Source organism: Plectropomus leopardus, chromosome 6 (assembly GCF_026936395.1).
Source record: "Plectropomus leopardus strain MGB_pleo_1.0 chromosome 6, ASM2693639v1, whole genome shotgun sequence".
NCBI lineage: Eukaryota > Metazoa > Chordata > Actinopteri > Perciformes > Serranidae > Plectropomus > Plectropomus leopardus.
Genome location: NC_142181.1, coordinates 4168908 through 4181987, shown reverse-complemented (window position 1 = coordinate 4181987; position 13080 = coordinate 4168908). Strand labels below are relative to the sequence as shown.

At 40.2% G+C, this 13080-nt stretch overlaps 1 protein-coding gene across 2 annotated transcripts; it reads right to left on the bottom strand.

Moving 5' to 3' along the window:
• Nucleotides 1-424: 424 nt before the first annotated feature.
• On the bottom strand, nucleotides 425-13023 carry LOC121943303 (porphobilinogen deaminase-like). 2 transcript variants are annotated; one of them, XM_042486811.2, is made up of 14 exons: nucleotides 12829-13023; nucleotides 10056-10109; nucleotides 9221-9293; nucleotides 9097-9146; nucleotides 7788-7843; nucleotides 7279-7356; nucleotides 6596-6673; nucleotides 6426-6501; nucleotides 6191-6304; nucleotides 6055-6093; nucleotides 5825-5944; nucleotides 5686-5739; nucleotides 4884-4970; nucleotides 425-4789 (listed from the first exon to the last, which is right to left on the bottom strand). In XM_042486811.2, the coding sequence occupies exons 1-14, from the start codon at nucleotides 12850-12852 to the stop codon at nucleotides 4616-4618; spliced, it is 1077 nt and encodes a 358-aa protein (XP_042342745.1). In that variant the 5' UTR covers nucleotides 12853-13023; the 3' UTR covers nucleotides 425-4615. The 2 variants fall into 2 exon arrangements, with proteins under 2 accessions (XP_042342745.1, XP_087934661.1); XM_088078535.1 differs by lacking the exon at nucleotides 12829-13023 and adding an exon at nucleotides 10250-10485.
• Nucleotides 13024-13080: the final 57 nt, after the last annotated feature.

The window sequence follows — 13080 nt, the reverse complement described above, 5'->3', positions numbered from 1 at the left end:
CAAAGACAAGGAGATAAAAACAGATACATCAAAGATAGGTGAAGAAGTAAATAGTAAAGAATAAATAAAGTAAAAAAAAAGTAAAAACAGCTAAATTAATAAAGGACGAAAGAAAAAAGAATAAATAAAAGTGAATTTTAAGAGGTGAGACGCATTAAGCGGTTTTTGAACATTAAAGCATGTGAAAGTATTTTAGTAGACCCCCAAAAAACAAATACGATCCCCAAAAATGAGCATAATGGGGCCCCTTTAACTGATTCTGGGAGCCTCGTTTCAGACTCGAGAGGCCCGCATGAATCAACAATAGTGTATTTTTTTAATTACAATATATTAACAAACGCATATATTAGTCGAAGTTTATCATTAACAAAAACAAGAGAGCCGTCTGCTGATATCTGATTAATCACACACACGACAGACGCTGGACACGTATAACACACACAGCTTTATTGACATTTGTTTATGGACATCAGTGGTTTCATTTAACACGATGTTTGCATGAGCGGCAAAACAAAGACACTTACGGAGAAGACGTAAACATTTCGTCACTAACGGAGTGACGAGTACGGAGATGAATCTAAATACAGACACTTTCTATGTTTATTCATACAGAAATTAAAGCTGAAAAACAAATACGCCTCACATCGTCTCAGGAGGTTTAAATTAAGAATAATACACAATAAAGACCTATAAAATAAAAGAAATACAATATGGCATCACTAACTGTACATACTGTGTATACTGATGAATTATGTAAGGCGGATATGCAGAAACGATACGTTTACTCAGATGGCACTTTAGACAAACATTCAAAACATTTATTTTATTTGACAAGTCATCAAGGCCAACAAGTTTAAAAATCTATTGCTTTTGGAAACTCGTAAGTTTTGATATGTGGAGTACAGCATCTTGCACGGCAACGCAACAGCGAATATAAATGTTTTTCATTCTTGTCTTTGTCAATTTGATCTGAACTGGTTAAACTGTACAAACATGCATTCACCAGTATGTAGTCACACTTCTGTATCTCTCAATTATGATGTAGCATCTCTCAAAATTACAGAATAATAATGTCGTAATTAAGAAAAAAGAGCAAGAAAAACCCAAAACCAGGATACGCTTCTCGTACTTATAAGATTAAGATCTCGTTATTAGGAGATAAGGACAATTATGAGAATACTGTCTCATCACGACTTTATCTTGTAGTTCCAAGAAAAAAAAAATGAGATAAAGTTTCTAATTTTTGTTTTGTTTGTTTGATGTAATGACGCTTAAGCATACGAGCAGCATCTGCATGAACGAGTCCGTAACGGCCTTTAATCTCGTCGTCGGTCGGTGTAATGAGTGTGGCAATACAGCTGTAAAACACAGATGTGGTTTACAGAAATAATCTGTGATATTTTCAGTTAAATAAAGTTTATTTGTCTACTTTACATCTGTAAAATTCCCAGTTCGTGAAAGCTAATGAGGAATTTCGCCGCTGTGCCGTTTACCTCTTACACAGTCCGTTATATTACCGTAAGTCCATAACTGTAGCATGTATTTCTAATTTAAAACACGTTAAGTTCACAGTTGATGCTTTATGTTTCTGCGAGTATTTCTGTGGTGATATCGCATCCGAGACACAATATCGTGCACTTTTAAAATCAGAGCAGGAAACTGAAAACCGGTGCGGGGGATAGCTCCAGCATTAAAACTAGCAATCTCTAATCACGTCAGGACTGTAGCAGTAGGGGTGTGACGATCCATCAATATATCGATTCAGTGACCAATGTTCACTTATCATCGATGCAAAGTGTAAACATCGATCCATATCCTCTTTCGAATGCGCTTTTATTTTGAAATTCTGCGTCTCTGTCACACAGCGTCAGGCAGATGAAGGCGAGCGGCCGAGAGAAAGACGATACATCATCAGTGTGGAAATGTTTTGTTTTCGGAGAAACTGCAAAGACAGACAAGAGTACAAAAGGCGTACTCGGCAAATGTAACGTCCCTGCCGGGCATCTCACTTTGCTAACTTCGTGCAACATTAGCTGCTCTGTTTTAACAATGTGAGACTGAAAAAACGTGCATGCAAACAAAAAAAGTAAAATGCTATATGCTTATGCTAAAAGACAGTTGTTTTTGTCGACAATTATTATGCAGCCAAGTTTTATACTTTGGTTGTTAATCCGGTTGTTTTAAGCGCTTTAAGTCAGACGTCCCTTAAGTTTTAGGAAAAATGTCATGGTTTTAGTTAAAATGAAAAAAAGTTTTTCCAGAAATCTTTCTGACAGATTGAACCTGTTTTAATTATTTACAATTATTTAGATGTTGTTTTTATTTTTTTGGGCCGAAGCTGTGTTAATGAGCTGATAATATCGGCTCATATTGATCGCTGGCTCCTAAAGCGAATTGAAGTTGTATCGTGGCAGATTTTGTGATATCGGCAAATATCGTATCATTGTCCAAAGAATCGATATGTTCTCCTTTCATGATGAAACCAGTGATGTACACCCCTAAAAAGCAGCTTACAAACTAAGCATCACTAGCTGACCCACAGGTGAGTAAAAGCAAACGCTCCGTCTGTCTTCTCCTCATTTATATTAAATATATTCTCTCTCTGTAAAAGACGCAGCGAGCGTACTCTTAAAAGCAGTGAACCTTCTCACCTGAAAATGTTGCATTCAATATGAGCTGACTGAAGTGTCGACGCTATGCAAAAAAAAAAAAAAGTAGCTTACTTATATTTTTCAGAAGGCAAACAATAAAACACCACTCCATCTGAGACCTTTATTACTGCCATGTGTTGACTTGTGGCCATAGAGCTGATGACTTAACCACTAAATTCACATTTATATTTACATTTCTCAACTTTCACACCTAAATGAGGCCAATTTCACCGCCAGCTCTGAACCGCTAAATGTGCAGACGTGCTCGGAAACTCATCTTTGGTGCCATCAGAGGTCAGCTTCTCCAAACGAGAATGCAGTTAAGAGCTGAGAGGAGAAGTCTTGGTGCATTTCTCTTTTTGGGACACTTCTTTACTTATACAGTATAATGTCACGCATATACGTTTCACGAACTTTACGCCCTGTTAGCTCTATAGTAACGTCACCTTTGCCTTCGACTTTAGTGATCAAAGTTGCCTTTTCACCCATCAGTTAGTTACCTCACTTTTCATAGTTTGTACATATTGTTAATAGCATTTACTGTTTATTTTTATGTATAGTGTTTTCGATCTTTTTAATAGCGAGGTTAGCTCGTCAGCAAGCTGCTGGAATAAAGAAAAAGCACCTTCAGGTTTATGAAGGCGGTCAGCTCTGTGGAGCTCAGTGCTCGCTTTCACAAGTTGTTTTTATACCTCTGTGCTGCCATTAGTCGTGGGCAAGGCACAGGAACGCCTGGGAGAATTTTTTTAAATTTTGGCACAAACATCCACTTGAATTAAGCAATGAACTGATTAAATTTTTGTGGTCAAAGGTCACTGTGACCTCGCTTGATTCATTCTTGTGAGCACAATATCTCAAAGGCATTTAGAGAATTTGCTCAAATTTGGCACAAACTTCCACTTGGACCCAAAAATGCACTAATTGGAATTTGGAGGTCAAAGATCAAGGTCACTTCGACCTTGCATCCATCTCAATTTCATTAATGTGATGTCTCAAGATAGCCTTTAGGGAATATCCTCAAATTTGGCACAAACGTCCACTTGGACTCAATAATGAACTGATTAGAATTTGAAGGTCAAAGGTCAAAGGTAAAGGTCCCAGTGGCTTCACAAAAAAAGTTCTTGACTATGACTCATTTTCATAGCTGGCTGGGTAAGATGACTCACTAAATCTCGCTATTTAAAGATTGAGGTGATTATCAAAAGGATCAGTGACACTTTACAAACGAATGACAAATACGATCAACGTGTTCAAAGCTCGCTGTGAAAACGGAGGAAAAGCTGACGAACTTTCGGTGAAAAAGCACTTTGATCACTATAGTTGGAGGCAGGTTACCGTAGAGCTGACAGGAAGTTAACAAAAGTGAAGTTCGGAAAACTGATAGACGTCACACTACATTGTGCAAGTAGAGAATAATGGACGCTGATGCTTTTTATGGGGAACATTGAATTTTCGAGGCATCCCATTAAATATACTGACACTAATACTTCACTGGTGCGCTTTTAAATAAACATAAAAATAAAAAAGGGTTTCACAATGAGGATATCAGCCAGTGATGGTACTGAGAGCGCTGACAGCGATGTTTAAAGGCCATTTTGTGTTTCTGACTAATAATCCCAGTAGGGTTGTTTCTACGCGGCTCAGGAGATGGTTCCTTGAGGTACTGAAAGAACAGGCTGGAACCAAGACCAGGAGTGCTCCACGCTCTGACCAAGCGTAAAATAACAGCAGCATTGTATCACTAAGCACAACTTTGGTCCAAGTAGTGTTTTAAAATCCTCGAAAATTCATCTGCCGTTGATTGAGTTTACCGAGTGCGACAGGGAGTCGCCAATCTTTTTCTAACGCAACGTCAAAAGTGTAAAATAAAGAAGGAATTCAAGTTTTTACTTGACAAAAGGTTGTGACTGACTGCACTCGAGGACCCCGGGACCTCTGGAGCCTCGCGCCTCAGCTGGGCGGGATTATCTGGCGTCGTTGAGCTGCCTGGCCACCGTCAAAATCTCCTTGGCTCCTTTGCTCAGCAGTAAGTTGGCCAAGTCGACCCCCAGCCGCTCGGCCCCGTCCAGGGCTCCGCTGGAGATCTTAATGGCTGTGACTCCAACTCGCTGGACGCGCTCGTCCACCTCCTCTACGCTCTGTCACACAAACACACGATCAAAATTAAGTTTGTTTATTAGGGCTGACGCAAATCATTCAGTTTGATCAACACGCCGTACGCTGAGCGGTTACCTTTTCATCCGTAGCGATGCTGGTCTGCATGGTTTCCTTCAGACTGTCCGATCCGTCCAGGCTGTACACCGCCCCCGTCAGGTAAAGCTGCAAAAACATCAACAATTTGACTTTTAATTTTTTGACTTTCATACATAAAAAAGATCTCCATCCATTGTTCTTTCACCCCGTCTTTTATTACGGAAGTAAGGTTGATTAATAAGTTGTAACCAGCTCAAATAAATACGGTGAATTCAGACACTAATCATGGTAGTGGGCTGGACGAGCGTTAATATTTACGTTCCTCCAGCCCACTACCATTACAATGACAAAAACAGGCAGCTGACGTTTGCCTATATTAAATTAGCAAACAACATTAATTAACTACGCAACTAACAATCCTGCAAGAGCTAAATAATGCAAATTTTTAGCAGTTTGACATCCACTTGGCTATTAGGTGATCCCTTTGTGAGCTGGGAGACAAGCCTCAGCCCAACGTTCTGGGCAACAAATGGTTAATAACAGACACAGAAACATATAGAGAGCTGCAGGGATGACTTTTCTGTAGGCTGACATGGTAGTTAGTGTCTCCCTCATTTCCTCGCCAAAAACGTGTGATTTTACTGTTGGATTCGGGATTATTGCAGAAAAATAGTGAGCGTAGATATTTACTGAATATTAATATTACTAAATATTCTTCAAATTTTAGTTACAATGTGGACACTATGGAAATAATGGCTGACCTCGTAAAAGTGCCCTAAAAAGTGACTAATTAATAATTATAGACACAGTCTGTGTGTCTGTCTCTGAGTAGCGTTCCTACCTGTGCGTCTTTGACTTCGGTGTGTACGGCCACAGGAACACTGCAGCCGCCCTCCTATGAGTGAAGCTAAAGTGAATACACAGGGATTTCTATATTCTTCAAAAGAGACAAAAAACGTGTGTGTGTGTGTGTGACGTACCAGGCGTTTGAGGAAGGCTCTCTCAGCGATGCAGCGCAGCACAGTGTCTGGGTGATGGAGGACAGACACCATCTCCAGGATGTCTTCATCTCTGGCCCGAACCTCCACCGCCAAAGCCCCCTGACAACACAAAAATACACGGATTTATACCCCCAAGAACACATACGGACGCAGTGCGGTATTATGAGGTATAATTTAGCCTTCTCCTCTTTGCATATTTTCCATCTCACCTGTCCAACAGCGTACATGCAGTCTTCAGGCTCCAGGATCTACCAGAGGACAGAATCAGACAGTTGGGACTGTTACATGATAAATATCACCCCGAGAGACGTCGCTGCGAGGAGCTGAGAGGACGTTGAACTGTACCTGGCTGATGCGGTTGTCCCAGCCCATCCTCTTGAGGCCGGCTGCAGCCAGGATGATGGCGGCGAAGTCCTCCTTCTCGTCCAGCTTCTTCAGACGTGTGTTCAGGTTCCCTCGCTACAGACGCCAGCTCAGGAAAACACTTCACAGACAAATATTCCTACTCGAGAAATATTATTCTCTAAATCTCTTTAACTTCAGCTCTCAGCGGGTTTTGATTGACAACATGAAAGGATACGATGTCTTTGAACTCCAGGTGCGGGAATCTCTTCTTCAGCTGAGCGGCACGGCGCAGTGAGCTGGTGCCAATCACGCTACGCAAACACACAGTATGAAGGCGAGTTATCAATATTTTTAATACGAGTGAAAACCAAACACAGTAAGTGGAATTTTCTCTGGGGGCCGTACCTGTTTTCTGGCAGAGTGTCAAGAGTTTTCCCTGCATGTTTGGGGTGTAAAACCACTGCGTCATGGGGGTTTTCTCTCCTAGACGGAAGCAAAATGTACTTTAAACGAATGTTAACTATTAAAATAAAAAACAAAATTAACGAACTGCAGTTACAAAAAAGTTAAATAAAATAGCTACTGTCATAATAAAGTTGAATACACTACATGTTATAATAACATTTAATAAAATCTGGTTATAAGGAAGTTAAAGTACTTTTATAATGAAATTTTATTAATATTAAATAAATCAGAGTGAGATCCATGGTGCTTTTATTTTGAAGGACCTGGCTCGTCTCGGGCTGGAAGTGTATGTTTTTGTGGTGGACTTGAACCTTTAATGGTATTTTCATATTGCAGTAGTGCTCCGTGGTAGCAAAATGTGACTAAATAGTCGAGATTGGAGCTCTGCAAAAGCTCTGCTTTGTGTGTGTGTCTGTGAGAGGCAGAGAGCGAGGGAACCTTAACACCGGTGGCTTATAAAAATGACGTAACAATTTAAACTTGATGATCATTATATGTCCTTTTATATACTGCACAAGCCGCATTACATCGAGTATTTTTAACGCCCCCGCCTATCAAAAACAACACGTTACAGTGCGTGTTTAAACGGACGTGCTGTACACTACATGTTTAAGTGCACTCACTTGAGCACAGCTCCGATGGTGAATCCTGAAGGCAGCGTGGTGGGAAGGTCTTTGAGCGAGTGAACAACCAGATCGACCCTGCAGGACACAAAGGAACAGTCATACATACGTGCTTCGTTTATGTCTCGCGGTATAATACAGCCATTCATCCATTGCATGTGTTACATGAGAGCAGAGCCACCTGTTAGATCTGAGGCTGCGGGGGAAATCAAAGGGTTTCCCTCTGCATGGATTTTGTGTGAAGCATACAGTTATGGATTTTTTTTTAGTTGTAAGTTGTGCATAGACGAAATGTCCTGGAATCTGCTCATAACTGTATTATTTATCAATGTTTTTTTCTCCTAAAGGGATTTTTTTTGCCATAAAATTCCTACTTGAGTATTTGCATTTGTCACTGACAGCTACGATACAAAACTCCCGTCAGTGAGACTGTAATGTTTGGTGTCTGTTGGTGAAACGGTGGTGTGAAGCCAGCGGTGTCAGCTGCAGATGACGGAGGAAACACTCACTCGTTCCTCTCCAGAGCGTTCTCCAACTCTTTGGTGAACAGACTCTTCTCTCCAATCTGCGTTCAAAAGAAAGAACAAACTGTGATTTTTATTGCGTCGATACATGACGTTCATCGGTTACATTAGGCGGATTTCCATTAACCCTCAAATTGCGAAAATTGAAATTGCGAATGTAACATATGACTAATGGAAACATGTTCGAAAAAAACTCCCATTTATCGCAAAAGTTTTTACACTTGCATGAGTTGGTATTTAAGTTTGTTCGAAAAAGCCAGAATTTGCAAAACTGCAATGGAAACACTTTTTTGCTTTTAAAGGTCACGTGATGCTGTGACGGGGTGCTTGTCGGTAGGATTTGGCTCATGATGCAGCATCACATAACTCTTCAAAAGTTGAGCGGATCATCCAGAAGTTTTGAATCTACAGTTTCTCTGTGAAATTGTGGACTATCAGCTCCTGGAAATCCTTCATACGTGGCCGCTCGTATGTATAAGTGGCTCGCCTTTCCATTATGGCTCTTGTAACTCGCCTACGTCACCTTGGATTGGAAATAATGACGGTTAGTGCGGTGGCTGCAATAGAAATAAAGCTGCTAATGTTTTGAACATCCATCACCATGCTTCTTTAATGTTATGGCCAGAGGAGAAGTCACGTAACATCACTCAGTGGAAATGCGGTCAACTCGCGATTGTGTTTTATCGAAATTTTGAAAATAAAAAAAGATGCGTCGCAAGTTAAACCATTGTTTCCCTACAGTACAGCGGGCCTGCCGGGGGGCTCCTCTCCTTCGTGTTTTTTCTGGCTGTGTTTTGGTGCGCATAAAAGTTAAAATATTTTCAACTTTTTTGCTCGGGGTACGTAGTCGCACCTCGTCAGTGTCATTTTGGCCACGCGCACGCAGCGCCGCTGCACAGGTGCTCCCAGCTGTTTTTCCAGATGCGCTTTCGATGCATTTTTGGAGCGGACGCACCTGGCGCGGTGCGTCTCGGTGTGATCGCCCCCTAAGTTTTGTGATGGAAACCTGCCTACTGTTACATGACAATCGTCTGTTACACTGAAAATAAGCCACAAGTAGCAGCATTGAACCTCTTTATGTATTTACAATTCGCATTTAGTTTTTTGTCATCATGTTACACGTTTGCAGTCTACTGTGGATAATTTAAATACTGACTGCTAAAAGTCCATGCGTGCATAGTTGTATTATTTGAATAATTGCCTGATTATCAATCGTCTGCTTGAGTTTTACAGACGTTGGAAGAGGCGAACATGTCTGTTAATAACGTAGACTTGGATTTGTGACGATCCTCACCTTTGATAGAGCTGTGTCCAGGATTTTGTCTCCGGTCGTTGACATGCCAACTGAAAGAGAGAAGATACAGATTCAGACCAGTAAAAACCAGTAAAAACACCAGGAAATGATGGGTGATCCTCACCGATCTCTAAGGTGATGTCGGGGTACAGTTCTTTCAACTTGTCCGCCACGCTGTCAGTCTGGATGCGAGCCAGCTGCGACAAAAAAAAACACACTTTAGCTGGATTGTTCAACTCCCATCTACAGAGCGGGTGACCATCAAATCCGTATGACACGCTGGAGGTGGACGCGTTATCTCAAACAGACATTAGGCGGGTTTCCGTTACAGATTTGTGCAAAACTTGAGCGATAGTTTTTAAATGTGAGGGATTTTTTGGAGGCGATAGTCCACTATTTCACAGAGGAATTGTGGATTCAAAACATCCGGATGATCCGCTCAACTTTTGAAGTTATGCGATGCAATAACAGCTCCTGTAGCAATTTTTCGACCCTTTGTTGTACATCACGTGACTTACAAAAGCGAAAAAAAAGCGTTTCCATTGCATTTTTTAATTTTTTTTTTCAAATCACCTGAAATACCACCTCATGCAAGCGTAAAAACTTTTTGCGACAAATGGGAGTTTTTTTCTAAAATTAACACATTTCCATTAGGTGTATTAATTTATATTTAAATTTTCCAATTTAAAGGTTGATGGAAACCCGCCTATTGTTGAGCCAGAGCCGCGTTATCTCTGCAGGAGGAGCTGCAGACATCTGGCTCTGCTGTATCTACACCAGCATGAATGAACGCTGCATCAGATAATAAACAGTTAACTGACACAATGAGGCTCCGAAAGGCGCATTTTAATTGGACCTAAAAACCTAAAATCGAACATTTAAAAGTAGCAATGATGCTAAAAAAAAAACATTTCTGAAATATTAAGCAAGCGTAATAAAAGTTTTAATTCATACTGTACCTGGCTCTTGCGAGTTCCAATCCGGATGACCCGCTTAACCTTTCCATTTCCATCCTGCCAAAAAAAAAAATAGTTAAAATTCACTTTCTGCCAACCCCATTTAAGATTTTCTAATTAATTTCCTTCAAAAGTCCCAACACGTAACAGCCACCTCTATAACTGGCTCATACACGCGTTTTCTCTGCTCGCCTCACCCTGATGTACTTGTAAGGTCCGTGCTCCATGGTCCGTGTGTCGGCGGAGAGCGTGTGCACTGTGGAGCCTATTGTGTCGCTGTGTGTCTGGGACTGCCTGCTGTGTCTTGGTGAGGAGCCGCACTGAGGTCATATAGCCTCTTGATTCTGAACAGTGGTCTTTTTTTTAAACCGGACACTCACCCCTCCTCCTTCAGGACCTCCACCCGCTGATATCTCTGGTTCCTAAAGATAAGTGTGCCAATTCACCGAGTCCGTTATAAAAGCAGGGAGGGGCTGCAGAGCGAGAGGCTGGTGTGCGAGGTGTGGTCACGGCGCAAAAAAAAAAAAAAAAAGCTGTTTTAATGTGTAGTTTAGTGTCAAAGACACTGAATTTATATGAAAAACATACATAACTGGTTGTGCATTTGTTTGCTATTTAATCTGTTTCATCCTTTTTACTGATTTTATTGCAATTTGTGACTTTTGATTGCCTTTTTTTTAGCTCAAAGTCTCGTTATTTATATATGTGTGTATCTGAATGTGTGTGTGTGTGTGTGTGTGTGTGTGTGAAGCACTTTGTGTTACAATCTCCTTGTATGAAAAGTGCTGTACAAATAAAGTCTGATTGATTGATTGATTGATTGATTGATTGCTGTTAGTAGTTTGTTTTTGTTGAATCTGTTGATATCATATGTTGTTTATCCCTTTGGCCGACTGAATGTGAATCCAGTGCTGTAAAAGAGCTTAATGCTCAATCAGTTTATTATAAACAATAAAAGCAATGGTCAATGATGATTAATATAATTAATTATACATTATATTCTTGTAGCTAATAGCACATTTAATAATAATGAGCTCGGTTTTAATATTGTTATTTTATTTTTGCAATTTACTTGCTTCATTTATATATTTCTTTACATGTTTTAAGTATGTGATTTATTAGACATTATATTACCTTATTTATTTATGTATTTATTTATAGCATTGGTCGCTATGGAGTTCCATCAACAATCGAAATAGGATTTGGCAATCTGTTGTCTTTCTTACATCAGTCTAAAAGCTGCATAAAAATATCTATTAATATAATGTGTCTGTGCTAGTCCTCAGGTCACTACATCTTAAGAAATTTTACAGTTATCAGCAGTGGTGGAATGTAACTAAGTATAATTACTCAGGTACTATATATAAGTACAAATTTGAGGTATCTGTACTCTACTGGAGAAATGCCATTTCATGAGACTTGATATTTCTAATAAAACAAAGAGAACCAAGAACTAGAGTGCTTTGGTACTTTTCTGTTTCATAACTAAGAACATTGTAACATAATAAAACTCATTTGGATATAAAAAAAAAAAAAAGAAAAAGAAAATCTGTCTGTGGTTCCATTAAATCAGTTTCCCATTCATTGTTTCTTTAGCAGCTCCAAACTTAATACCCCCTGACATCACATGTACTGAGACTTATTCTCTGGAAATTCTCGGAAAATTTGCTGCTTTTCTTCTGTTAAATTACAGTAAACTGAATAATTTGGAGGTTTGGACTGAGGGTTGCACCAAAGACCTTTGGAAGTGCCATGAATAAGTAATAATACATCAACCAACTATATGAATATAATGCTCAAACTTTTAATGCACGAGTATTAATAATACTATAGGTACTATAAAAGTACATACATGTATGTATAATATACATGTAGGCTATATGTAACGTGTCTATGCATGTATATACAACATTATAACATACATATATGAATGTGTGTCTCTATATATACGTAATAATAATATTTACAGGCTGCAGTACATACTATTACTTAAGTAACGTTCTCAGTGCAGAACTTTTACTTATAATGAGGTATTTTTACAGTGTGGTGTTGGTACTTTTATTTAAGAACAGGACCTGGATGTTTCTATGCCTCTGGCTGTCAGTTGGTTGGCATTATTTTATTCGGCGTGCTTAAAGTAGGACAAACACGACTAACTGTGATAAAAAATGCTAACTTTAGTTAGTGTCGCATGTTTAAGACTCCCATATACATGTAACGTTAGTAGGCGGGTCCAGGCAATGCTGCTCATTTCGTAAAACTGAATTTAGGTTACAAAAACAGCTTAAATAGGAAACGCTTCTGTTTGTTTTGTGCGCCGAATACCAATAAACACTCACCTCTTCAGAGGTTAACCACCATAATGTGTTTTGGATGTGTTTTGGCAAACATTTTGGGGTGTAAAGTTAAGCAGACGATCACGGACACTGAGGTTTGGTTGGAGATAAGGAAAAAGCTTTTTAAACCAAACATCCGTAGGGCATATTATCGTGGATTATTAACCTAACTGGTTAACATAGTTCTCAAAACGGTGTAATTTAAAAGTCAAGCCTTATTATTAGCTTTCTAGCTCGTTTAGGTCACAGTTTGACAGACCGCTCAGCTCTTTTTGATCGTCCAATAGGAGAGCTGAGCCGTGAAACAGACAGACGCGTTAACCAATCACCGCGCTCCAAATGACGGGGCACGCGGAAATGGCGCTCGCTGCTCACCGCGAGCTGTGAAGGTGCTCCGTGCGTGCTGCAAAAACCACCGGGTCACCGTGGCTAAGACCTACCGGAGATCGTGCTTCCTCCGACATGTCGGTGATCCGCTTCACTCCGCCGATGTTGCCCAAATCAACAGCCCGCTCAGCGTCACACAGAGCCCGCTAAAAACATGAAGTCCTCGAGGACAGTCAGGGCTCGCGTGCTGCTCCTCTATGAATGAACGCGGAACCCTGTGATGTCATTGGACCGGCTAGAGGTCATTTCCTTGTTCCGTCTATCTTTAACCCTTGAAACCCCTGCTCCCTCTGCGAAAATCCTCT